The sequence below is a fragment of the Drosophila montana genome, unplaced genomic scaffold (assembly GCF_035044405.1).
Source record: "Drosophila montana isolate Dmon_TW-CO22-7 unplaced genomic scaffold, ASM3504440v1 contig_1853_1, whole genome shotgun sequence".
NCBI classification, from domain to species: domain Eukaryota; kingdom Metazoa; phylum Arthropoda; class Insecta; order Diptera; family Drosophilidae; genus Drosophila; species Drosophila montana.
Genome location: NW_026996772.1, coordinates 386,459 through 410,228, shown reverse-complemented (window position 1 = coordinate 410,228; position 23,770 = coordinate 386,459). Strand labels below are relative to the sequence as shown.

Below are 23,770 nucleotides of genomic sequence, written 5' to 3'. Positions count from 1 at the left end.
CATCATTTTATTTTATTGAAGGTTTTTAGAATAAGTTCCCCTTTTCCACCCGGAAGTGGTGGATTTTCCGAAATGTGCGGAACACGTCTCCAATGAATTCTTCCATAATGGTCAGCCACATCTAGAAGTATAAGCTATTGATATTCCATGGGCTATGGATATAAAAAACATTCGTTTATTGACTATAAATCCATTTGAATGAATCTCGCGAATTAACAAGGTATAAAAATCAACTCTTAATATAAATATGTCTCGAATTTGTTGTGCTAAATGCAGCATCAATTATAAGGTTAACAATGCCTCGTCACGTCCTCGGCCATCATCTGCTGCCGTCGAGCAGCTCCTGCGTGGCATTGATGGCGAAAATGACAGAGAAACACATGCCAACAGTTTCCACCTCCAGGGCTGTGATATTGTAGCGCAGTGTTAAGCGCCAGAGCACAAAGTTGTTGAGCAGAACCAACAGGGCCAAGCCCAAGGACCACCAGTACTCATCGAATATGGCAATGCGCCAAAGGCAATAGACATTCCAGAGCACGCACACCGTGAGATTGAAGCGTTCCAATTTGACCAGAACCGTGGCCAGCGTCGACCTCTCGCTGAGGCAGCTGCGCACGCTGGCCAGTGTCAAGATGCTGGCGTACAGGATGAGGACTACGTAGCGCCAACTGCTGCTGCCAGCACTTGGCTGATTGGCATCCGAAATGCTTTGCAGCTGACCGACGATCAGTGTGACGAAGATGACCGGCGCATAGCGTAGAGATTGGTCGCAAATTCGCCGCTGCACCTGGCCGGGATTGGGATGCGTGTAGCGCAGAATACAGAAGACGCTATGTGCAAAGAATAGTCCATAGGCGACCAGAGCATGACGGCCAATGCTGTAGTGTTTGAGTGCCCATCCGGAACTGACGGCCAATATAAAATTAAGCAGGCCCAAGGATAGCTTGGAAGATAGCGAACTAATGGCACTGAGAGCCATAAAGACAGATGGTCAAAACAAGCAAACAAACTAAACTAAACCAAAATTGCTATTGTTATTGTTGTCAATCGAGCTGCCGCGGCGATATACATATCGTCATTTTTCAAATTAATCGATAAACATAAAACGGACATTTTAGTGTTGGTTAATACTTTTAAGCTACACTTGCTTAGCGATCGTTGGGCAAATAATAATAATTGTAAATACACTTTCGCTGCAATCTAAGGCCAATTTATGTAATTCAATTATTATCTTAATACAAAAGCCATAAGTGTAGCAGTTTTCAAATATTAATTATTTTTCAAGATCTTTGGTACACCTACGAGCATTAGTTCGTGAACTACCATCACTAAGCGAAACGGATGCTCAATTTGTTTTTGGACGCCCGCGAGAGATTTGTATTTTTGTTTTTGGTACATTTCGCGTTGCTGCTCTTTTGCCGAATTTGTACAGTTAGTTTCGAAAAACGCCAGCAAAATGGCGAATCCGAATGGATTTAAACTGTTCAGAACAGTTGATCCGACGACAGTCAATGTACCGATCAAAGAAAAATTCGCTAAACTGACGCTCTCCTCAAGCAAGAAAAAGCAGCTAGCAAAAAAGGAACAGGAACCGAAGTCTCAATCGGAAGCGGAGGCCCTTAAAAGCCACAACGTGAGCCGCCAACTGTTGGCCGAGCTAAATGATCTCGATAAGCAAACGACTGCCAAATCCTACGAGCATCCACTTTTGCGCAGCGACTCCTCATCGTCCAACGCCATGGGACAGGAGCACACGCCCCAGGCACTGCAGGATGGGAGCTCAAGCCCGATGTCTCCGACTATATGGAAGCATTGCAGCTGAGCGGTGACGGCTGCACACAACAACGTTCACTCGTCCTGGACGTGGAGGCTTTATCCACGCAGGTGTCCAACTTGACAATGCAGCCGGAAAAAAAGCTGCCGCAGGAGGTGTCCATTTGCATATCATCAACAACCGAAGAGGGCGACGACGAATCCTGCATCACCATATCAGATTCCAGTGACAGTGAGCAGCAGGAGCAGGCGAAGCAGCCACCGGCTCAGGAGACAAGCATGACAGTGAGCGGGCAGCTGGCACCAACAGCAGCAGCAGAGCAGCTGCTTCCGGATCCGCTGTCCAATGACAAAGTGAAGCTCATTGAGGCTTTTCTGCGCGACGTATCCTTTGAGCGCCGCGAGAGAATTCGGCGAGGACAATCAGATGTGTCAGCCGAGCACACGCGCCTGGCCAGTGCGGACACGGAATCGATGAGCCAATTAGACGTCGATCTAACACAACTGCCGTCTCGCCCAAACACTCCCACTTCCACGCCGAAAGCGCAACTGGACAGCAGCAAACGCTTGGCGGATAATGACACGGAGATAAACACGTTGTGCTCCGAGGAACGTTTCGAACTAGACAACAGCAAACGGCTGGCGTCGAATGAGACAGAGGTCAACACGCCCGACCCAGAGGAGCCGCTGTCCGAGCTGTCCGCTCAACAGTCCACGCTAAACGAGGTGCATCTGGATGAGACCATACCGGAGACCAGCAGCGAGGTGGAGCCGTCGCCGCTAAGGCCCAGCTCATCCTCATCGGCTGAGGAGGTGGCGAGCATGCCTGCCATACAAGTGAGCAGTATTAATATATCGGCAAAGATCAACATTAAAATACACATACCCAACATGGACTCGAGCTCAGCCGAGTCCGACCATTCGGAGCAAAGCTATGTACAAGCCGTGCCATCAGCAGAGGCACGCGCAGAGCCACAACAACAGGAACGAGTGGAGCAGCAGCAGCTGCAGCAAGAATGCGAACAGGAACAAGAACGGTCCGTGCTAAGCGGCGACGCTTCAGAGGATGAGCAATTTCTGACACAAGCTGAAAAGCTGTTGAATCAATTGTACGGCAAGTCCTGGCAAACGCCGGATGTCATACGCACGCTCAAACGCTCCAGCGGCAGCGGCGGCAAAGCTCCACCTGCGATAGGCCGCACTCCGCTCACCGAGATCAGGCGGCAGCCCAAAGCCCAACGCGCCGCAGCGACCACAGCCAAGAAGGCAGCGACCACAGCCAAGAAGGCAGCGACCACAGCCAAGAAGGCAGCGCCCAACGAGAGCGCACTGGGCGACTTTAGCATATGTATGTACATATTGAACTATGCCCATTCGGATTATGTATATTCAATGATTTTTTAGTCAAGCGCGCGTTGCACTCCACCAAGTTGAATTCGACCCACTTCCCAGAATCTGCCTGCAGTGAGAAGCGACCGAATGGACAGCGCGCACGCACCAACCATGTGCATGAGGAACGCTGGCGCGCCCTCGTCGATACGGACAGTGGAACGGATGCCTCTGATGACGACGATGCGGATGCAACGGGCAGCAGTGAGCCTGATGATGCCCCTGACGGGCATGTCACCTACTTGGACCTTACCAAGACCGAGGTGGAGGTGGTCAGCGATCCCGATGAGCAAATCGAATGTGAGTATAAGAGGGTGGAAGAGAGAGAGAGAGAGAGAGACAGAGGAACGGACAACTCGACATGGCTGTTGATGGTGATCACGAATATGAATACATTATGAATCTCTTCCACGATATATCTTGGATAACATCTGCCCTTACATGCATATTATTCCAATTTTTACAGCGCCCAAATTTCCCAAACGGCTTGACGATATTTTACGGACCTGCCGCGCCAGCGATAAGCCTAAATTGCCTGCCACGCCCAAGCCAACGTCGCCGTCGACGCCGGCGTTGTCAAACCCGACACGAAGGCAGCTATTTACGCCAAATACGGGCTATGAGGACATTAGCTCAGCCAAACGGATTGTGGATCAAGCACTCGACTTGGACAGTTTGGATCAGCTGGAGAACGTCTATTTGCCGGGCTCAACGGTGCACAAGCGTGTGCAGGAGGTCAAAAAGCAGCTGGGCATTGCGGTTGAGTCGCCAAAAGCGAAGCCCATCTTTAAGCTGCCCACGCCGCAAACGGCGCCGCCAGCCAAGTCAGGGGAGCGCGCCAAGAAGGTGCTAAATGGGCTGAGCACGCCAAAAAATATTGCCAGCAAATGTAGCTTTATCAAGTCGCTGGAGCCACAGATCAGTCGAGATCGCTGCGACAATGAGGCGTTCTTCTATCGCGAGAACTTCAGCCGCAACAAAGAGCAGCTGGCGGCACGACTCTACGACATGTTCAACGAACAGATCTTCAATAATGAGCTGAAGGTGCCCATCACCTGGTCGAAGCTGTTGCGCAACACGGCGGGCAGATGCAAAAATAAAAAGAAGTGAGCGATACTTTTATGTAAATATAAACACAGATTACCATGTTCTCCCTTGCAGACTGCTGGAACGCAGCAGCGTGGTGGAGCTGAGTATTAAGGTGCTGACAAGTGCAGATCGATTGCGGTGCACGCTAATCCACGAGCTGTGCCATGCCGCGGCCTGGGTATTCAACGGCGAGGGCGGACACGGTCTCGTTTGGAAGCGCTGGGCACAGCGTGCCAATGAGAAGTTTCCAGATCTCCCACCGATTCGGGTTTGCCACAACTACAACATTGAGTTCAAATACACGTATAAGTGTATAAAATGCAATACATCGTGAGTCCACAAGATGCAATCAAATAATTACTTTATTTAATGGCCATTCCATGTTCAGCTCTCATGCCCATTCGCGTTCGCGCAAGGTGGAGAACTTACGTTGCCGCATTTGCCGTGGACCCATTATGCTGCTCCTGAATAAGAAGGACAAGTCGGGTAATATTGTGCCGACGCCGGTGCGCGAGGCGACAGGATTCGCCAAATTCGTTAAGGATAACTTTCAAAAGCATAAACGTGACAATCTCACAGCGGCGCAGGTGATGCGCATTCTGGGTGCCGAATATGCCAAGGAGAAGGGCAAAGGTCAGCTAACAAAGACGGACGAAGCGGCCGCGCAGGCCTTTATAGTTGATCGAGTGGAAACCTTGACATTAGACAGCGATGAAGATCACTAAGCTACGTACAGCTAAAAGTAGTACGAGATTTTGTATTTCGATATATGGTTTTACAGTTTTATGTATTTTTATACCTATATATTTTATATTTGACGTTGGTTTAATGTAAATTACCATTTAAAGCATTGCTTTCAATTAAAACACACCCACTCTAGATTAACAGTTGGCATTTGATTTGTTATCAGTTTTCAGTGCTGTGCAATTAATCGGCATAACGATTGTTAACCTTAATGTTATCGATATCGCTGAGCATTGACGATTTGTGAAAGACTGGCATCTGTGACGTCACAATTAGCTTAAGTTTTAAGGACTCTGGTTAGTTTTTGAATTAAAAACACGAAAATTAAATTATCATTGAGTGTGGTGCATGTATTAAAGCTGTATGTGGCAAGTAAACACTGTATTTCTCGATTTTATCTTGTTTGCCGCATAGGCAACGCAAGCAATTGTGACATCAACAATAGATTGTCAGTGCGCTGTGCGCTGTCATCACTTACACACATACGCACGCAATCGTAAACATTTTGTTGCAGAACCGAACACGTCAGCTACGCGGATGCGGGTTGATTGACAAACAATTTGTTTTGATCATTCCAAATCAGTTAATTTACTGCTCGAACTACACATAACAGCAAAGTATTTCCAAGTATTCGTTAGTTGATTCAATTACCGCTGCATCAAAATGGTAAGCACACACACAACACACAAACATACATGCACACACGCACACGCGTCTACGTCGGCTATTTTGCTTATCTCATTTACGTTTACTTTAATCCTAGGTACTCATTGCCGCGGCAGTCTGCACAAAAAATGGCAAAGGTAAGTGAATAACTTAAACGATATATTTTTAATGTGTTAACGTCTAACCTTACACTCACACACACACACGCACGCAGTCATATTGTCACGTCAGTTCGTGGAAATGACGAAGGCGCGCATCGAGGGACTGCTGGCTGCATTCCCCAAGCTGATGACCGCCGGCAAGCAGCACACTTATGTGGAAACGGACTCGGTACGCTATGTCTACCAGCCGATGGAGAAGCTCTACATGCTCCTGATAACCACAAAGGCCAGCAACATACTGGAGGATTTGGAAACTCTTCGCCTCTTCTCGAAAGTGGTGCGTGCATTTGTTTACACAATTTTTATTCCCTCGAGATCTACCACTTTTTGCCATTTTGTATTTTCCTACTGAATTTACCGATAAACTCAAACTCCCATGTCCATATAGATTCCAGAGTACAGTCATTCGCTGGACGAGAAGGAGATTGTGGAGAATGCATTCAACTTGATATTTGCCTTTGATGAGATTGTTGCACTTGGCTACAGGGAGAGCGTAAATCTGGCGCAAATCAAGACTTTTGTTGAAATGGACTCGCACGAGGAGAAAGTCTACCAGGCTGTTCGTCAGACACAGGAGCGTGAAGCGCGCCAAAAGATGCGCGAGAAGGCCAAGGAGCTGCAGCGTCAGCGCATGGAGGCCACCAAACGTGGCGGCCCCTCAATGGGTGGCATGGGCGGACGCAGCGGCGGCTTCAGCTCCGACAGCTTCGGCAGCAGCGGCATCAGCAGTGCCAGCGGCGGCAGCGGTGGCAGCGGCGGTGCACCATCCATCGAGATGGAAGCCAAGCATGTGTCCAGCAAGGCACCACAGTCAGTTGAATTAATTCGAAAATCTTGTGTCAATCAATATTTAAATATCCCGTCGTCTATTGCAGAAAGCCGGCATCACGCAATGCGCTCAAATTGGGTGGCAAGTCCAAGGACGTGGATAGTTTTGTTGATCAGCTGAAGAGCGAGGGCGAGAAGATTGCCAATCTGGCACCAGCAGTTGCTGCGGGCAGCTCCGGCGCAGCGGCCAGTGCCAGTGCAGCGGCAAAAGCCAAAATCTCTGCGGACATTCATACAGAAAAGTAAATCCTCAAATTCACTAAACTGCTCAAATTATCGAGGATCCATTTTTGCAGTGTACATCTCAAAATGGAGGATAAGCTGGTGGTGCGCCTGGGACGTGACGGTGGCGTGCAACAGTTCGAGCTCAGCGGCTTGCTGACGCTGCGCATTACCGATGAAAGTAGAGCACGGATCAGGGTGTTGCTGGCCAATAATGATACACAGGGTATACAGCTGCAGACCCATCCAAATGTTGACAAGGAACTATTCAAATCGCGCGCCATGATCGGACTCAAGAACCCAGGCAAGCCGTTCCCTCTCAATACCGACGTAGGCGTACTCAAGTGGCGCTTCATTACGCAGGACGAATCGGCTATACCTCTGACCAGTAAGTGACATTTGCCTATAGAAGAGATGTGTGCTTTACTTTCCATACTAATATTTCTGTCTCTGTTCTTATCTGTCTGTCTTTCTTCTTTCCATTGCATAGTTAACTGTTGGCCTTCGGACAATGGAGAAGGCGGCTGCGATGTGAACATTGAATACGAACTGGAGGCACAGCATCTGGAGCTGCAGGATGTTGCCATAGTTATACCATTGCCGTAAGTAATTATATTTTGGTATCCTTTAGATTATCTTATTGATCTTCCCTATATTGCAGCTTAAATATCCAGCCTTCGGTAGCCGAATACGATGGCACCTACAAGTATGATGCTCGCAAACATGTTTTGCTGTGGAATATTCCCATCATTGATGCGGCCAACAAGTCCGGCTCGATGGAGTTCAGCTGCAGTGCCTCCATTCCAGGCGACTTCTTTCCGTTGCAAGTGACATTCGTCTCAAAGACGCCGTATGCGGCCATAAGCGCCCTAGATGTCGTACAGGTGGATAATAATGAATCGGTCAAGTATTCAAGCGAAACGATTCTGTTTGTGGAAAAATATGAAATTGTTTAAACTATATACACACACACGCAATGAAGGGCAGATACACACGCAAACAAACACACACACACACACACACAGAGTTACACTATCAGCAGACGTAGTATACCTAGAATCGAAACAATTTATGTACGATTATAGAAATGTTAAAACTATGTTTACATACATATATATATTTCCACATAAATGTACGCATCAAGCCGCGATGCACTTGTGAAGTCGCAATACGGCCAACAATAATTCCAAATGGCATGTGCTCCACAGCAATCATCATAGAGTATATACATATATAACACAATATAAAATACATAAATATTTTTATTAACTGCGCGGAATGCAGCATATAATTTGAGTTTAAAAACAAATTGTTAATTATAGTTGGCATTGTAATACCGAATTTTGTTTACTGCGCTCGCAGGCAAGCAAATTGCAAGAAAATATGCCAATAATTTGCGTATTTTTTTATGTTAAATGCTATAAACAAAAAAAAAACTGCTTAGTTTTTCTTAAAATATTTTTTAAAACAAAATTTGCAGAAATCCAGATTTGAGGAAGCGACTAAAATATCAATAAATTTGCAATCGCCGATCCTGTTAAAATTTGCATTTTATTTATACTTAAAATATTGTTGATTCCGGAACAACAATAATAATTGTTGATTGGAACTTTCCCAATTGGAGTCTGATAAGTTATCGACATCGCTCTAGCAAGATTTTGATTGTAACGAATATGGATATGTATTTGAGCAAAAAATCGCACAATCGAATTTACATACATTTTTATCAACTTAATATAATCACTTTTGTTCGTTGCGAACCGATCTTAATTGGCGGTTTCTAATTTCAAATGTTATTCAAATTGGACAAGTGCTGCAAGGTGCTGTGTTTGGTTTATCGCACTATGCAGCACTGCCGGTAACAGTTGACAGCCCCATTTTGCGATAGCCAGTGTTATCGATAGTCAAGTTCTGAACTAGCATTGTTTTGGTTTTTCTTTGTTTTCAGTTTTACAATTGTTGGTCAATTTGCAATTGGACAAATGGAGCAGCAGCTAGAAAAAGTGTTGAGTGAAATGTACGTATTGCATAACCATTACTACCATTACTAACTTGCCTCTTATGCAGCGTAACACAACAAGACACCGTGGGTGCGTTACTGGCGAATCGGCAAGGGCTCTGCTTGGGCGGTGAGTACAATAAAAAAGAAGTGCATACATGTGTGTAATCCGTTATTATTTGCTTTTGTAATGCGGCCCAGCCAAAGGCAATATCAATCCCCATGTATCTGGAATTGGTACGGCCATATCCGAGCAGGTGGCCAAGCTGGAGCCGACTAGCACTGTGCCAGCCACAGTTTGTCTGTACAGCGGCAATAAGTAAGTACTAGCTAACTAACTGATAAGTAAACAATCTCCATTAAAATGATTAAACTTACAGGCGCTGTCTTATACAAAAGGATGGGGAAATAACGGGAATCATTTATAAGCAAACAACAACAGCATCGACATCAACCGGCAATTAGCATGCTGTCGAGTTCCTCGTGTCTTGGGCCAAATTGAGACAAATTTCTTCCAAATGCGCTCGAGTATTGCAGCAATAGCTGGGATAGCCATAAAGCGACACACACACAGCCTTAGCAACACACACACACACACACAGCCACAGCGATTGTTAACTTGAGCTGCAGTTTTTGTTGATTTGTTTTAAATGGCGTTTATTGGCTTGTTTAATTTCTATTTTTTTTTTTCTTAAATAATTATAATGTATTATGGTTCTACTGTTGCATAGCGTTAAGCCAAATCGATTATGTGCTCTAAACTAAAGTTTAATTCAACATTTAGGTAGCATGTGTATATATACATTTGGTACGATTAGGCTTAAAAGTGATCAAAAAGCATAATTACACATACATACACACATTTATATATACATATTATACAAATACATTGTAACCGCCGAAAACAATCATTGTACAAATTGTTTAAATTGACTGCCGTTGGCATTGAACTTGTTTCAGCCGCATCAATTGGGCTGCCTAATGCCGTTAAAGCTTTGTTACATAATTGCAGTTTATAAGTCCCATTGCCATTAAAATAGATTATTCAATTACCATTGCGTGACGTCGACAAACGTTTAATGAGCTTTAAACTATAAATCCAAAGGTCAACTCTTCCGAATGGTTATGGATGCAATGGATTTTTGATCAAGTGTTTATAGTCAGATGTGATCTTTATATTGCTTGCTATTTATGTTGTCTTATTAGAAAGTAATTTTTTTGCCAGCCTCTAAACTCTTCAAAACTTCCAAAAGCAGGCACACCAAACGTTTCACATAACTATGATCCAATATGCGAGTCTTATAGCTTAAGTAGTCATTCATCTAAGTTCCTAGCTTATAATAATAATAATAAAAGTACGTGTGAATCTATATGTATGTTGGTAATTACTCAATCATAACGGCGCCTGTTCGTGCTGCACTCAAGCCTCTTTGAATTTTCCGGATTGAGCAACATTGAGGAAATGCAGCCCACCTACGTCATAAAGCTAAGCAACATCAAAAAATATATATGATATTTTATCGTCATGCAATATGCAACATGCAACAATCTTTCAGAGCCGCCAAACAAATTGCCGTTAATTCCAGCCCACAAGTTTTTAATTTACTTTTTCTACAATTTTTTATACATTTTTTATGTTTGTAAGTTTATATTTTGAAAGTCGTATGACAACATGACCACCCATCACCAACGTGAAACACAGGTCTCTGATGCACAAATTAAGTTTTACTGCCGATTTTGGCTAAATGTTCACTTAAGTGCGCTGTTGGATTACCTGGCGCCAGGTACCACACGGCCCCAAGGGTGTATGCAACTAAACAAGTTTCTTATTGCCGCTGTCAATTGGTACGTACTTTATGACGTGAAAATAAAACCTATGTTTTATCTGGTGCTCAAACAAAAACCTATAGAAGAAAATGCCGGCGTTAGAGTCATTTGAATTCATGAAAATCGTATAGAAAGGCGATTTGTAAGTTAAGACTGTGTTGAAAACGGAATAGAGAGTAAGGGAGAAGGAGAGCAGGGAAGGAGAGATAGAGGGAGAGAGCGAGTGGGAGACCAGTATAGAAACTGAAAGAAAGCAAGAGAGAGAGAGAGAGAGAGAGAGAGAGAGAGAGAGAGAGAGAGAGAGAGCGGCAAAGACATGCTAGCTATGACTTTTCATTATATTGTAGTTCTAAGTATAACTAATAATAAAATAAAAATTATTTTAGTATGATTTGGAAGCATGTTTCTAAATGGAAGAAATAAAATATTTTAATTTGTAAATATCGTTTATTCCGGCCGGTCGAATTGCCGCAAGTTCACGTTCCAAAAAACAAAAAAAACATATGTATGTAAAACATATGCAAATACCTAATATATGGGTGCAATTATTGAGCAAAGGACAATATAGGGGCAATATTTGTTGGGCTTCAGCATATAATACGTATGCAAATACTTCATACTTCATTTGTACAAATAGCCAGACTTGAATCGATATTTGTGCAAATGCGAATAACCTATGAGCTATACAAATTTTCTTTATCAAAAAGCAATGTTTAAACAAGCTTTGTGCGAATTTATTTGCACGCGCCTATGTACATAATTATGTAGCTGCACATGCATATGCATATGCATATGCATATGTGTATGTGTATATGTGTATGTATGTGTGTGTATATTTGCTTTTCGGCGGCTTACTTGTGGCACGGCGACAGCAGCCTTGAACTTTCACCAACTGTCCAGGGGCATTTGTTTTGTTTTTGTTTCTTTTTTTACAGTGTGGGGCAGCCCACTTGTCTGTGGCCCAGAAACCGAAGCGGAGACAGTGTGTGTGAGTGTGCGTGTGTGCGTGTGTGTGTGTGGGTGTGAAAGGTAAATACGCGGACAACTCATCAAATACATGCACACGTACACGCACCCGTCTATAAAACTCGTTGTATATTCGAATTAAAATAACAAAGCTGATAAACAAAATGAAATTGGCAGCCAAGGCGGGTTTATTTAGCCGGCCAAAGCCACCGCGAAAGCCTTCAACTTGACTAAGCGCTCAATCGAGTTCAGGAAAACGTTGACGCGCGGGCGCCGACAGACTTGAACCAGCTTGGGCCACAAAAACCAGCTAACAGCTAACAAGTTGCAGCACTTTCGTTTTCAAGAAGCTGCGTGCCGTCAGCGATATTATGCAGATGAAAGAAGCCAATGAATCGATTGGATAAGTTATAGTTGAGTAGCAAACCAGCAGCAGGCAACAGTGATTAGCTAATAGCTGTCAAGTTCCACCACTTTCGCTAGCAAGAAGCGTAACAGAAAAAAAGAAGCCAACGAATTTATTACATAAGTTCAAGTTGAGAAGAAAACTTGTAACAGGCAACATCAAATATATGTAACGACTAACAAATTTGCAACACTTTTGCTTTCAAGAAGTTGCCTGACCCAACCATAACAGAAGAAAGAAGCCAATGAGTCGATTACATAAGTTAAAGTTGAGAAGGAAAGAATGTTGAGAAACCCACAAGTTGCTACACTTTCGCTATTAAAAAGCTACCTGACACTGTCAATAATATGCACTGCAAAGAAGCCAACAAATTGATTAGATAAGTTAAAGTTGAGGGAAAAACCAGCAGGTCACTTCGCATAACTAACAAGTTGAAGCAATTAGAATTTAAAGAAGCTACCTGTCATGGCTAATAATATGCACAAGAAAGTAGCCAATGAGTCGATTAGATAAGTTGAAGTAGCGAAGAAAACTCGTTGCACCACTTTCGCTCTCAAGAAGCTGCCGGGCTGCCCCAACATAACCGACGAAAGAAGTAACAAATCGTTTAGATAAGTTAAAGTTGAGAAGCATAGAAGCGAAAGACAACAGCTAATAGCCGACAATTTGCTGCACTTTCGCCATTAAGAAGCTGCCTGGCATTCCCAATGCTAAGCAGTAGAAAGAAACCAACACATCGATTAGATAAGTTCAAGTTGAGAAGAAAAGCAGCAACAGCTCCGCTTCATATCGAAATCAATCGAGTTTCAGTGCCTTTCCCTTTTGGTAAAAGCAACAACAAAACAAAATTAACAGCGAAAGTGAGAAAGACGGCCGGCCCAAGGTTCGGCTGCGGCCCAAGCTGGGGCAACTGCGATATGCTGCACACACAAGCGTGTGTGTATACATACATACATATGTAAGTGTGTATAAAAGCTGTGTGGGGATTGTCGCGAGTTTTCCAAAAATAACAACAAGAAAAATGGAAAAACAAAAAAAATCGTTGCTCGAGTCTTGCAGCATAGTTTTCAAATAGTTTTCATTAGATTTGTGGCTGGAAATTGCTGACTCTTGACCACATGCTCATTTTCACAGCATTGCGCGGCTGATTTATACGCGCTTGGCTATAGATCAAGCACATATATATGCATATAATGTCTATATATCTATATATGTATGTATATACGCAGCAATAGTTAAAAACTGAAGAATTATGTGACCACTTTTGCCCCTAGACGACTTACGCTTGAGTTATGCCAAACATAAACATTTTTTTCATGGCAATATTTTTCAACGACATGATAAATCTTTCAGTTTTTTTTATTTTTTTTTTTATGTATATTAGCATCCACGATCGAAGGCCCGGCGTGCGTTGAACATACCTCCATAAAAAGCATAAGCATATCCATTGAAGATCAAGCTACGTGACTTTGATTTTCTTTGCTCCTTTTTGATGCGTTCGTAAACGTTTTACTGGCAGCTCTTTTGCTAAATACTTTTCAATCCTTTTTTCGAATTTTAACCTAAGTTTAGAAACTTTTTCAACTTTTCAAACTTGATGAATCGCATCTAATATGTGTCTGGCTATCCAAAAGTTGACTAGCTTTGGAATGACGCATTTGGTATATGGTTATATGTATATTGGACGTATTAATCGATTTCGATTGAATGCAAATTGCATTATTCAGAATATCATGTATGGAAAATTATGTCATGTGGCCCGCTAAACGCCAAACTTAGCCGCACACAGAAAGCTTTGGCTTTACAAATAATCACGTCACCAAAGACCCGAAATGACGACATTTGGCCGGCAACGTCAGCTTTAGTTTCAAATATGTACATACTGGTCAATACGCATACATATTTATGTACATATTTTGTTGTATTTGGTATTGTTTACAATTCTTTTTTGTATTTGATTTCGTTTGGTTTCAATGTTGTATAATGGACAGCATGGGCGCCAGCAATTGCAGTTGCTTTGCGCTTCCATGACAAATCACGTTCGAGTTATCACATTTGAAATGAAATTCAATGAATACAATTTTTAATTAAATTGTCCCACAGAACTAGTTATTTATCAAATTTAAATATTAATAAATATACATACTCGATTCTATTACGACATTTGCGACGCCAAAAAATGCCTGCGCATATGATTCATGCCGAGCTCGTCTTTTCCATATTTGGTAAATTCGAAAATTTCTTGTATTTATTTTACACTCTTTTACAATACAGACGCACAGTTGCTTATGAATCACAAGCTCGGTTTTAGCCATATGTTTCATAAAAAGTTTCCTCAAGTTGAAATATTCATGTGTCAGATTGATTTTGATTAACGCCTTTGCGTTTGCATGTTTTCAACATGCGCGCCACATATCCTAACCTTGCTGCAGTTGCACTCATTGTCCAACACTTAACGATAACGATCTCTTATCTAGCATTGCAATTGTTTATCGATAGCACGATAAGTGCGCGAAATATTGCAAATATACGTTTTTTTTTTGTCTGCTGACTAATTGAACTCGAAATGTCATTTATTGCGTCACAAGTTTTGTATTTAACGGAATTTGGCGTATTTCTAATGATATTTGAACAAACTTGGATGTTAGCTTGTATAAACAAAAGCCAGATTTGTTATTGATCTATTATCTAGTTTATCTGTCAGCATTTTTAAAGAGATTCAAATTGTATATTATACACAGAGATAGACAGACAGGCGCATGCAATGTTAATCATAGTTTATTTACATGTTTATTTATTTATTTTGTATGTAGAGCAATCGAGTGAGGGCGTAGCGCATCCCATGTACATGTACTATGTATTAGAAATTTTCACTAGTCTGGTCCGGTGTATATGTATGTATATCGCTAGACGTCTAAACACATCTCGGACATGTCTATTGTACAATTAAAAACAATCGATGCGATTTTTAGCGCAAATGTGCCAAACACGAACATTCAATTTATATTTAGTCGATCGCCTTCATACGTCAAATGATAGCACTGTGCAAACGGCACGCAGTGCGCCCCCGCCCCGTTTACCCACAAGCTTCCGTCTTTAAAAGGGGGTTTAGAGCGAGCTGCACGTTTCTAACGCCAACAAAATCAATTGTGTATATGTGTGCGTGTATAAGAAAATTGAATTAAATGAAATACGTATAGTTGAAGCAGAATACAGCAAATGTTTGGACATGCTGTTGCTGGTCAAAGATACAGCAAATTGCAAGTGGCAGAAGTCATCGGCGAAAGAGCAAGCGCAACCAATTTTGGGATTTCGTCATCTGGAGGATCACTTTCTACTTTCACTGCAATGCACACACACACACATACACACACACACACAGCTCAGAGCCAAATTGCAGCGTCAGGCATGAACAAAGACAAACATCTCCAGCGATAACCTCTGCCAGATGTTGGAAATCAAGATCAGTTTATTTCTTTCTTTAGTTTTTTATTTCTGCTATGCCCATACTCTACATGTATGTATGTACATATATTTGTATATGCATATGACTTTTAAAAAGTTTTGGCTGCTAGTTGTAGAGGGTATTATCATTTTGTGGGAGACGTCTACGAATCCATGAGTTATACATATATATTCTTGTTCAGTATCAACAGTTAAGTCGTTATAGCCATATCTTTCTATCCGTCTAGTCGCTCAGTTGAGACATAATTCGGAGCACAGATAAATTCGGTTAGCAATAAGGTTCTTGTTTGAGTAACTTTTTGTTTTTTAAGATAGGAATCAAGCTCTAGTTTCTAGTTTTATCAACTTTGGATTGCTATATCATATAGATCTATGGGAAGAAGGGGCCGAATGTGTTTTTGTATGGAAGCTCTTATTCTTCTAGGTATCTTCAGTAAACTAAACGAGCGATGCTCGGTATATCGATTTTTGATTCGATTGAATGCCAATTTGTAGTAGCGATTCGTGCGAATTCAAAAAGGCATAACATTTTAAAATCAGATGATATTTACCAAAGATATTCCAAAAAAATCATCAAAAAAGTTTTGATTTTCGAACCGACCCCGATTTTATGAAAAAACGTGATGTAACCCCTTGCTATTTTGACGATTTTGGTCAAAATTTAGATTTTCATGTTTTTGATGCCAATCGATAGTACAGATCCTTACGAGTCCAAAATGGTATAAAATTCCCAAATCTGACATTATTTGCCCGAGATATTCCAAAAAAACATCAAAATAGGTTGACTTTACAAACGAATCGGTTTTTGGTCAACCACTTTTTTTAACCCATCTATTTTAGAAATGTTTGAATGCCAATTGATAGTAGGGATCCGTAGGAATTCAAAAAGGGAGAACACTTCAAAATCTGACAATATTTACCCGAGATATTCCAAAAAAATCATCAAAATAGTTTTGATTTTCGAACCGACCCCGATTTTTTGAAAAAACCTGATGTAACCCCTTGCTATTTTGACGATTTTGGTCAAAATTTAGATTTTCATGTTTTTGATGCCAATCGATAGTACTGATCCTTACGAGTCCTAAATGGTATAAAAGTCCCAAATCTGACATTATTTGCCCGAGATATTCCAAAAAAACATTAAAATTGGTTGACTTTACAAACGAATCGGTTTTTGGTCAACCACTTTTTTTAACCCATCGAGTTTTGAAATGTTTGAATGCCAATTGATAGAAGGGATCCGTAGGAATTCAAAAAGGTATAAGATTTCAAAATCTGAACATTTTTTACCCGAGATATTAAAAATAAATCATCAAAAAAGTTTTGATTTTCGAACATACCCCGATTTTTAGAAAAAACGTGATGAAACTTGACATTTTTACGATTTTGGTCAAAATTTAGATTTTCATGTTTTACAGATCCTTACGGGTCCAAAATGGTATAAAATTCCCAAATCTGACATTATTTGGCCGAGATATTCCAAAAAAACATCAAAATAGGTTTACTTTACAAGCGAATCGGTTTTTGGTCAACCACTTTTTTTAACCCATCGATTTTGGAAATGTTTGAATGCCATAATGATAGTAGGGATCCGTAGGAATTCAAAAAGGAATAACATTTCAAAATCTGACAATATTTACCCGAGATATTCCAAAAAAATCATCAAATAAGTTTGACATCATTAACTAATAGTGATTCGTCAAAAACGTCGATTTTTGACTTAATTGAATGCCAATTTATACTTAGTATAAAATTTAATTATATAAAAAGGATCTCTACCTTCAGGCTCCTGTGGGAAGTATCGGTCGATTCGTATAAACTTCTAGGGTATTCATATAGAAGGGTGTGGTAATCTTCGGTGTGGAAAAGACAGTTGCTCCTTTCTCCAACAGGAACAATTCCAACAGCAACAATTTATACAGAAACAAACGTTGGATTCGTTTAAGCTTCTATGGCATATATGTAGAAGAGCACCTCAGCTTCGGTGTGGCAAATATCGATGAAGCATAGATCACAGTTGCTGAAAATGCTTGAATACATCCTGCTTACTTAGTTGTGCAAATAATTAACCTCAGCTGTGCACACAGCGTCAGATCCGAGGCACCAGCTGCCAGAGCCATGTAAGCCATATACCCACAACTGGCATTACAGGGTAACAAATGTGTGCTTTGTTGTTATTGTATTTTTTGGAAGTGCTTCGCTTTGGTGTACTTTCAACTTGCATTGACCCCAAAACGAGCGGCCCAGATGGCCAGCGGAGGGGGGGCATTGTGTGGATATGAAGGTGACATGATCAGGGTCATGTAACAGCTGCAGTTGATGAAAAGATTTTCGGATTAATCTTCAATTTGCATTATTTTCATGTGTAACTAATCTTTGTTAAGCAGCGCTTGATAATTTTCTTTCATTTTTTTAAAGGCTTCGAACCTGTTTGCTGCAATTGATCGACTTCTAGATACTCTTTATGAAGTAAAATCAGTTGTGTACGACTTTTATCATGGAGGGCTTTAGCGAAGCATTCAAAATATATGCTATTATTAAATACATCTATATTGTTTTTATAAATTTTTCTAAATTGAAAAAGATATGGGCTAGTTGTAATTGTGTGTAAAATTATGCGTGCTTTCTTCTATCTACCTATCTTCTTCGGCTAAGCTGAGTATACAATTTCTTTGCTTCAAATATATATAAAAACTATTATTTACGATTCCTGGAACATAAACATCGGATATATCTTTAATCTGCAAAACGTCATAGGAGAGCAATAGTTTGTTTTATTTTTTCGAAGACAGAGCTCACAATAGATCGTAAAGCTCTTAAAGCTCCTACTGTTTTATATGCATATGCCCCCTTTTTATGCTGATTACAGGGTATACATAGAAATGTAAGACCATTGCAAATGATTGTGTATTCGAAATTAACATATTCTTTCGAACTGTTCTATAATTCCCAACTACTTTTGAACAGGAATTGCTCTGTAATATGCCCATTAATATATATGTATATCTATATAAATACATCTATCTATATAACTATGTTGCCTATACATCTGTATATCCATATATATGTGATATTCCCGCTCACCCGTAAAATAAAAAGAAAATATTGTTTTTTTTACTGTAAATGTTATATCGTTTGAAAACAATTGAATGTTTCTTTTATTTTGCGCATCGTATTTCATTTGTATTGTTTCTTTTTTTTTCAAATAGTTTTTTTGTTTGTTTTTTTTTTTCGTGTCAATCAACAACTGCATTTGCTGCATTTTGATTTTCAATATAAAAATACATTCGCTTTATTTCTTTCCTCTTCTCATGCTGCTCGATTTGCATCCGTATCTTTGCGCTAGTTGCTGCTAGGAACATCAATTCTACGTGTTTGTTGTTATTGTTGTTGTTTGTGTTGTTGTTGTTGTTGTTGCTGTGCAAAAGGAGAAGCGCGTCTCTCAGCATTTGCCATGGAAACAATCGTTCTATCATTACAATCATAAAAACTACCAAAAAAAAAACATATATATATATATATATTGATATACATATACATATATATAGACGTAATATTACAATATTCGTAATAATTCTAGTTATAAACATTAGAATTTCTTAAATTTTAAATGTTTACACTAATTGTTATTAATATTATTGTTGTTGTTGTTGGTGTCGAATGCGAGATGCTGTTCAATGTAAAAATTATACACTTGAAGAAATTTTCAATGAACTTTTTGCATAATCTGATCTGAATAATACAGAACTTAAGTTCTATACAGTTAATTGGCATGAATTCGTCAAATAAATAGGCGTGTGCTAAAATCTAGGCGACAAAAAAAAAAAAAACAATTACTCAATAGAAAACCTAAACTTAAACTTATGTTGAGATGCTTCATTCGTGATACAAAAAAAAAAAAAAATCGAAGATAGAAATGGAGTGATTTTTTTTTCAAGCAAATAATTATCGAATTAAATTTAATAGGTTTTTCGCGCAGTGTAAACAGTATATTTCCATATATACATACATATGTGTATATATATTTGATTATTTTCCTATGTGTATTTTTTTGTGTTTTTCGTTTTCTTTTGTTTTTTGTTTTTGTTTTTGTTGTTGTTGTAAATATGTGAGAAAGTGAAAAAAAACATCACAGCTAAAACTTCAGTACATTTTTCTTGTGGTTACTTCGAAAACAAAATTAATTAATTAATTAGAAAGAAAAAAAACAAAAAAAAAAAAAGAACAAAATGTGTATATAATTTCTTTATAAATATATGCTTACAATTTATAGTTGTGCGTATATATAAATATATACATATATATACAAAGATATATGTGTATATATATATATATATATATGTATGGATGTATGTGTGTATGTATAATTCATATACATATACATATATATGTGTGTATTTGTATGTATGTAATTATATATATCGTATAACTAAAAATAGGCTTCGCTCTATATAAACGACATTTTGTCATATTGTTGTTGTTGTTGTTGTTGTTGTTTGTTTGTTTTTTTGTTAATTTTTTTTTAGTTATTTTGTTTTTTTTTTTTTGTTGTTTTGGGTTTCTTTCTCAGTTCGTATTGCGCTCCGCTGCCGCACGCACACACTCACACGCACACACACGCACACACACATACACATACACACACACACAAACACACATCGCCAGATTGCAACGCCATGGCCAAATGGTCATTTGTTGTTGTTGTTGGCGGTTCGATGAGGCTGAGGTTGGGAGGGATAGTGTGAATGAGGGAGGGGTGCGCGGTGAGGGGTGAGAGCGCTGGCCGCAGGAGGACAAAACAAACATAGGCTGAGATTAAATACAAGAGGCGACCAGTGCGGGTACGCCCCAAAAATGAACTATAACTAGCAACGTCTTACAGACTAAAAAGTACTTGGTGGCCCCGCCCACAGTTCTGATGATAGGATATTGGCAGGAGCTAAATGAGTTGAACCCGCCGCCGTCGCCGCCGCCGCCACCGCCACCGCCGTTGCCGCCCGCTAATCATCCCAGCTAGTGGGATTCGCATTGAGTTCGCGCCGGACACGCCACAACATTAGCTCCATGCAGGCGCGCGAATCCTCGAAGCTGCTGTGCCCGGTGGCGCCATCGCCGCACTGGATCTCGCGATTGAGATGCGTTTTGGTCAGATGTCGCAAGGCACGGCGATAGGGGAAGCCGCTGGTGTGCGGGAACGCGATAGATGTATCGATCAGCGTATTGTGGACGAGACGCAGAGCGCGCAAATCATTGTCCAGGCCGTGTCCGATCAGTATGGTATCGGCATCGATCAGCTCCAGCAGATCGCGCTGCACCTCGGCGAGCGTCTTGACGCCGCTCGACTTGAGATCCTTGGCGGTAACGCCCGAATAGCGTGTATTATAGTCAACAATATCGGCATCGGGTCGCACATAATGCTCATACACCAGCTGACCGTTGAGCGCCACCAGCGAGACCTTGGTCACATCCAGGCCGCGGCCCGTATAGCTCATCTCGCAGTCGAGCGCATAGACGGCCGGCGGTTCCCGGCTGCGCGCCGATAATGCGGCACGCGGTCGTGTATGGACAAAATCATGATAGGGTCCATTCACGCCCACCACCGAGCCCGTCCACACGTGCAGCTCGTGTCGTGTGCAGCCGAGGGCCGACTCCTCGCTGGCATTGCAGCAGGTCCAGCGGCTGATCCAGGCGCTGCCATCGTAGCAGCGATGATACTTGCCCCAATGATAGCTGCACTCCTCGCGCGTCAAATACTGGCCGCTCAGCTCGTCGACCAGGAAGTCCCGCTTGCAGCGGACGCACTGCTTGGCCAGGCTGCGCTCGACGAGCGCATAGTTGCAATATAGCTCTAGGCCGTAGCCGCTTTCGGCGCTTGGCGCCGACTCGCATTCGCTGCCGCTCCACTCCCCGCCCGACTCCGAGTCTAGCGAGCGTGGCGATATGTTGCCCGAATCTGTTGATGTTGCCGTTGGACTCTCGCTGCTCTCGCTGCCGCTGCTGCTGCTGCTGCTGCCGTCGCCAGGTGGCTGCTCGTTGGCCTCAATGTTGTTGGGCTCCTCGAAATTGCCGGTGTTCAGTGTCAGGCCGTCGTGGCAATTGATTACCGTTAGAGCCGTCTCCGTGACGGCCATCACATGGGCGGCGGCAAAGCTCATGTGCGGCAAGCACTTGAAGATCTCGATGGCGCCATCGTGCACCACGCTGGCCACCGGAAACCCATAGACACGCAACAGATTCTGATCGATCAGGTAGCGACGCAGCTGGCGCAGCAGCGCCCCATCGTCGATGTCCAGGCGCTCGTATTGCCGCAGCGGCGGCACCAGAAAGTTAACATTCTGCCGCTGCGCCTTGTGCAGCTGCCGCTCCTCGCGCTGCCAGCCGGCGACAGAGTTTGGGGCATGTTTGCCGATGCTGCCACTGCCACATCCGCTGCCACTGCCACTGCCACTGCTGCTGCCGCTGCCGCTGCTGTTGCCGCTGCTGCTGCGTATGCTGCTGCAGCTGCTGCCGTTCGGCGAGCTGCCCGGCGAGCTGAGCGCCGACGAGGAGTTCGAGCTGTTGCCGCCGCACTTTGTCTTGCTCAAAATGTTGCTGTTGTTGCTATTGCTGTTGCTGTTGCTGTTGTTGTTGTTGTCGTTGCTGTTGTTGTTGTTGTTGCTGTTGTTGTTGTGGCCATTGTGCGGCTTGTTGTTGCATTTGCTTTGCTTGGCTTTGCCATTGTTGCTGCCCCGCTTCTGATTGCAATTGTTGCTGCCGCTGCTGTTGTTGCTGCTGTTGCTGTTGTTGTTGTTGTTGCGCCACTTGCTTTGCTTGCACTTGCCATTCGCTTTGCCGCACTGCTCCATCATGGGCATGGCCTGCCCCTGCGCCTGTGCCTGCGTCTGCGTCTGGCCCGTCTGTCTGGCCAATGCCTGCTTCATGGCCTGCGCCTTCTGCTGCCGCTTGGAGCGCGACTTGTTGCCGCAGCCGGCGGCACCATTGTTGCCATTGCCATTGCCATTGCCATTGCCATTGACATTGACATTGACATTGCCATTGCCATTGACATGGGCATTGTTGTTGGCCGGCCGGCATTTGGGCTTCAGGTTCAGGTGCTCGTCGCTCGAGTTGATGTCCTCGCTGGTCGCCTCGCTGCTGGTGCTGTTGCGATGTCCGGGATTGTGTTGGCCCAGATATTTCTCTAAAAAGAACAAAAGAAAATAATATTAAAATTAGTACGATTTTTTAGATTCTTTTTAAAATGTATATAAATAATGAAACTAGTTCTGGAACTGGAATCGAAAATAAAAGCAACTCAAACTACATCAAATTCACCTAGATCCATGCTTTCCCCCAAATCTCTGTGGTTCGCTCATGATCTAGTTCCAATTTGAACTAATTAAATGTGCTACACTCATGAGCAAGTTCTATAAGCCATTACAAATAATATGTAAATATGTTCATTTTTATCTACTAGTTCACTCGTGAGCTCCGGCTCTAGATAAATTCATTGAAAATACCGTATATTTCTTGTGGTCCAATGAACTAGTTCTCTTAGCTTAAACAATCACTTGTGTGTGAGCAAATGCCACGCATGAGCTCGCCGTAAATTATACCCGATCGATTAACTTAATTTATGAACTAGTTCATTTCGATTTAGCTATAAGCATATGCCATAAATTAATTGAAGCTAAATCTAAGACGATTTTCATTTAACGCGCTCTGTTTCGCTCGTGAACTAGTTCTTTTTGATGTGAATCAATCCCAGACTGTCTGTGCAGAGATTCCGCATGTGAATAACCAAATCTGAATATTTATTTCGTCTTTTTCAAGGTGTAGTAAATTTAGCTTACGTCAATTTACGTTGCTAATTTGTGAGCTGATAAGAACGCGTGTGTGTGTGTGTGTTGTGTGTGTGTGTGTGTATGGATGCCTGGCCTTATCAGCCGGTCGCAATCGTTGCTCGCCACGTGCTTTTTTTTTTATTTTTAAGAATGTACGTATTTATAATATTTTGTTTGTGCTCTTAAATACCCAGCTTCAGAGTCTATTATAGCCGCAAACCCTTCACGGTTCAAATTTCTTTTCATATTTCCCATTAACATTCAAATACATTAATTATTGTTCGCAATCCGTCAATAACTTAAAACTTATGCATTAGAATACAAAATAAATAAAAGATATTGCTTTGAACCAGCATCTGGTTCGTTTTAGTTTTAGGTTTAGCTGTTCTTAAGTTCGTTTTAGGGTTCGTTT

General features: G+C 41.9%; 5 protein-coding genes across 8 annotated transcripts in view; 3 read left to right on the top strand and 2 right to left on the bottom strand.

Annotated features, from left to right (window-relative positions):
- Nucleotides 1–153: 153 nt before the first annotated feature.
- Nucleotides 154–1,074, bottom strand: LOC135441174 (uncharacterized). The gene has a single exon (XM_064700673.1). The coding sequence runs from the start codon at nucleotides 977–979 to the stop codon at nucleotides 320–322; it is 660 nt and encodes a 219-aa protein (XP_064556743.1). The 5' UTR covers nucleotides 980–1,074; the 3' UTR covers nucleotides 154–319.
- Nucleotides 1,075–1,660: 586 nt separating this feature from the next.
- Nucleotides 1,661–5,136, top strand: Gcna (Germ cell nuclear acidic peptidase). The gene is made up of 5 exons (XM_064700671.1): nucleotides 1,661–3,121; nucleotides 3,178–3,462; nucleotides 3,629–4,268; nucleotides 4,324–4,581; nucleotides 4,640–5,136. Exons 1-5 carry the CDS (start codon nucleotides 1,804–1,806, stop codon nucleotides 4,974–4,976), a joined length of 2,838 nt encoding a protein of 945 aa, XP_064556741.1. The 5' UTR covers nucleotides 1,661–1,803; the 3' UTR covers nucleotides 4,977–5,136.
- A 184-nt stretch (nucleotides 5,137–5,320) lies between these two features.
- On the top strand, nucleotides 5,321–8,415 carry deltaCOP (coatomer subunit delta). Its single transcript, XM_064700672.1, has 8 exons — nucleotides 5,321–5,661; nucleotides 5,759–5,798; nucleotides 5,876–6,099; nucleotides 6,211–6,632; nucleotides 6,698–6,892; nucleotides 6,947–7,260; nucleotides 7,363–7,474; nucleotides 7,534–8,415. The coding sequence occupies exons 1-8, from the start codon at nucleotides 5,659–5,661 to the stop codon at nucleotides 7,826–7,828; spliced, it is 1,605 nt and encodes a 534-aa protein (XP_064556742.1). The 5' UTR covers nucleotides 5,321–5,658; the 3' UTR covers nucleotides 7,829–8,415.
- A 332-nt stretch (nucleotides 8,416–8,747) lies between these two features.
- Nucleotides 8,748–9,497, top strand: Lamtor5 (Late endosomal/lysosomal adaptor, MAPK and MTOR activator 5). The gene is made up of 4 exons (XM_064700622.1): nucleotides 8,748–8,889; nucleotides 8,940–9,001; nucleotides 9,073–9,190; nucleotides 9,252–9,497. The coding sequence occupies exons 1-4, from the start codon at nucleotides 8,855–8,857 to the stop codon at nucleotides 9,334–9,336; spliced, it is 300 nt and encodes a 99-aa protein (XP_064556692.1). The 5' UTR covers nucleotides 8,748–8,854; the 3' UTR covers nucleotides 9,337–9,497.
- Nucleotides 9,498–20,288: 10,791 nt separating this feature from the next.
- prage overlaps nucleotides 20,289–23,770 on the bottom strand; it is a 49,625-nt gene continuing 46,143 nt past the window's right edge. For all 4 annotated transcript variants that reach the window (XM_064700640.1, XM_064700641.1, XM_064700638.1 and 1 more), the window contains one exon: nucleotides 20,289–22,715. In XM_064700640.1, the coding sequence (XP_064556710.1) occupies nucleotides 20,536–22,715 (2,180 nt within the window). In that variant the 3' untranslated portion in view covers nucleotides 20,289–20,535. The remainder of the gene's footprint in view (nucleotides 22,716–23,770) is intronic.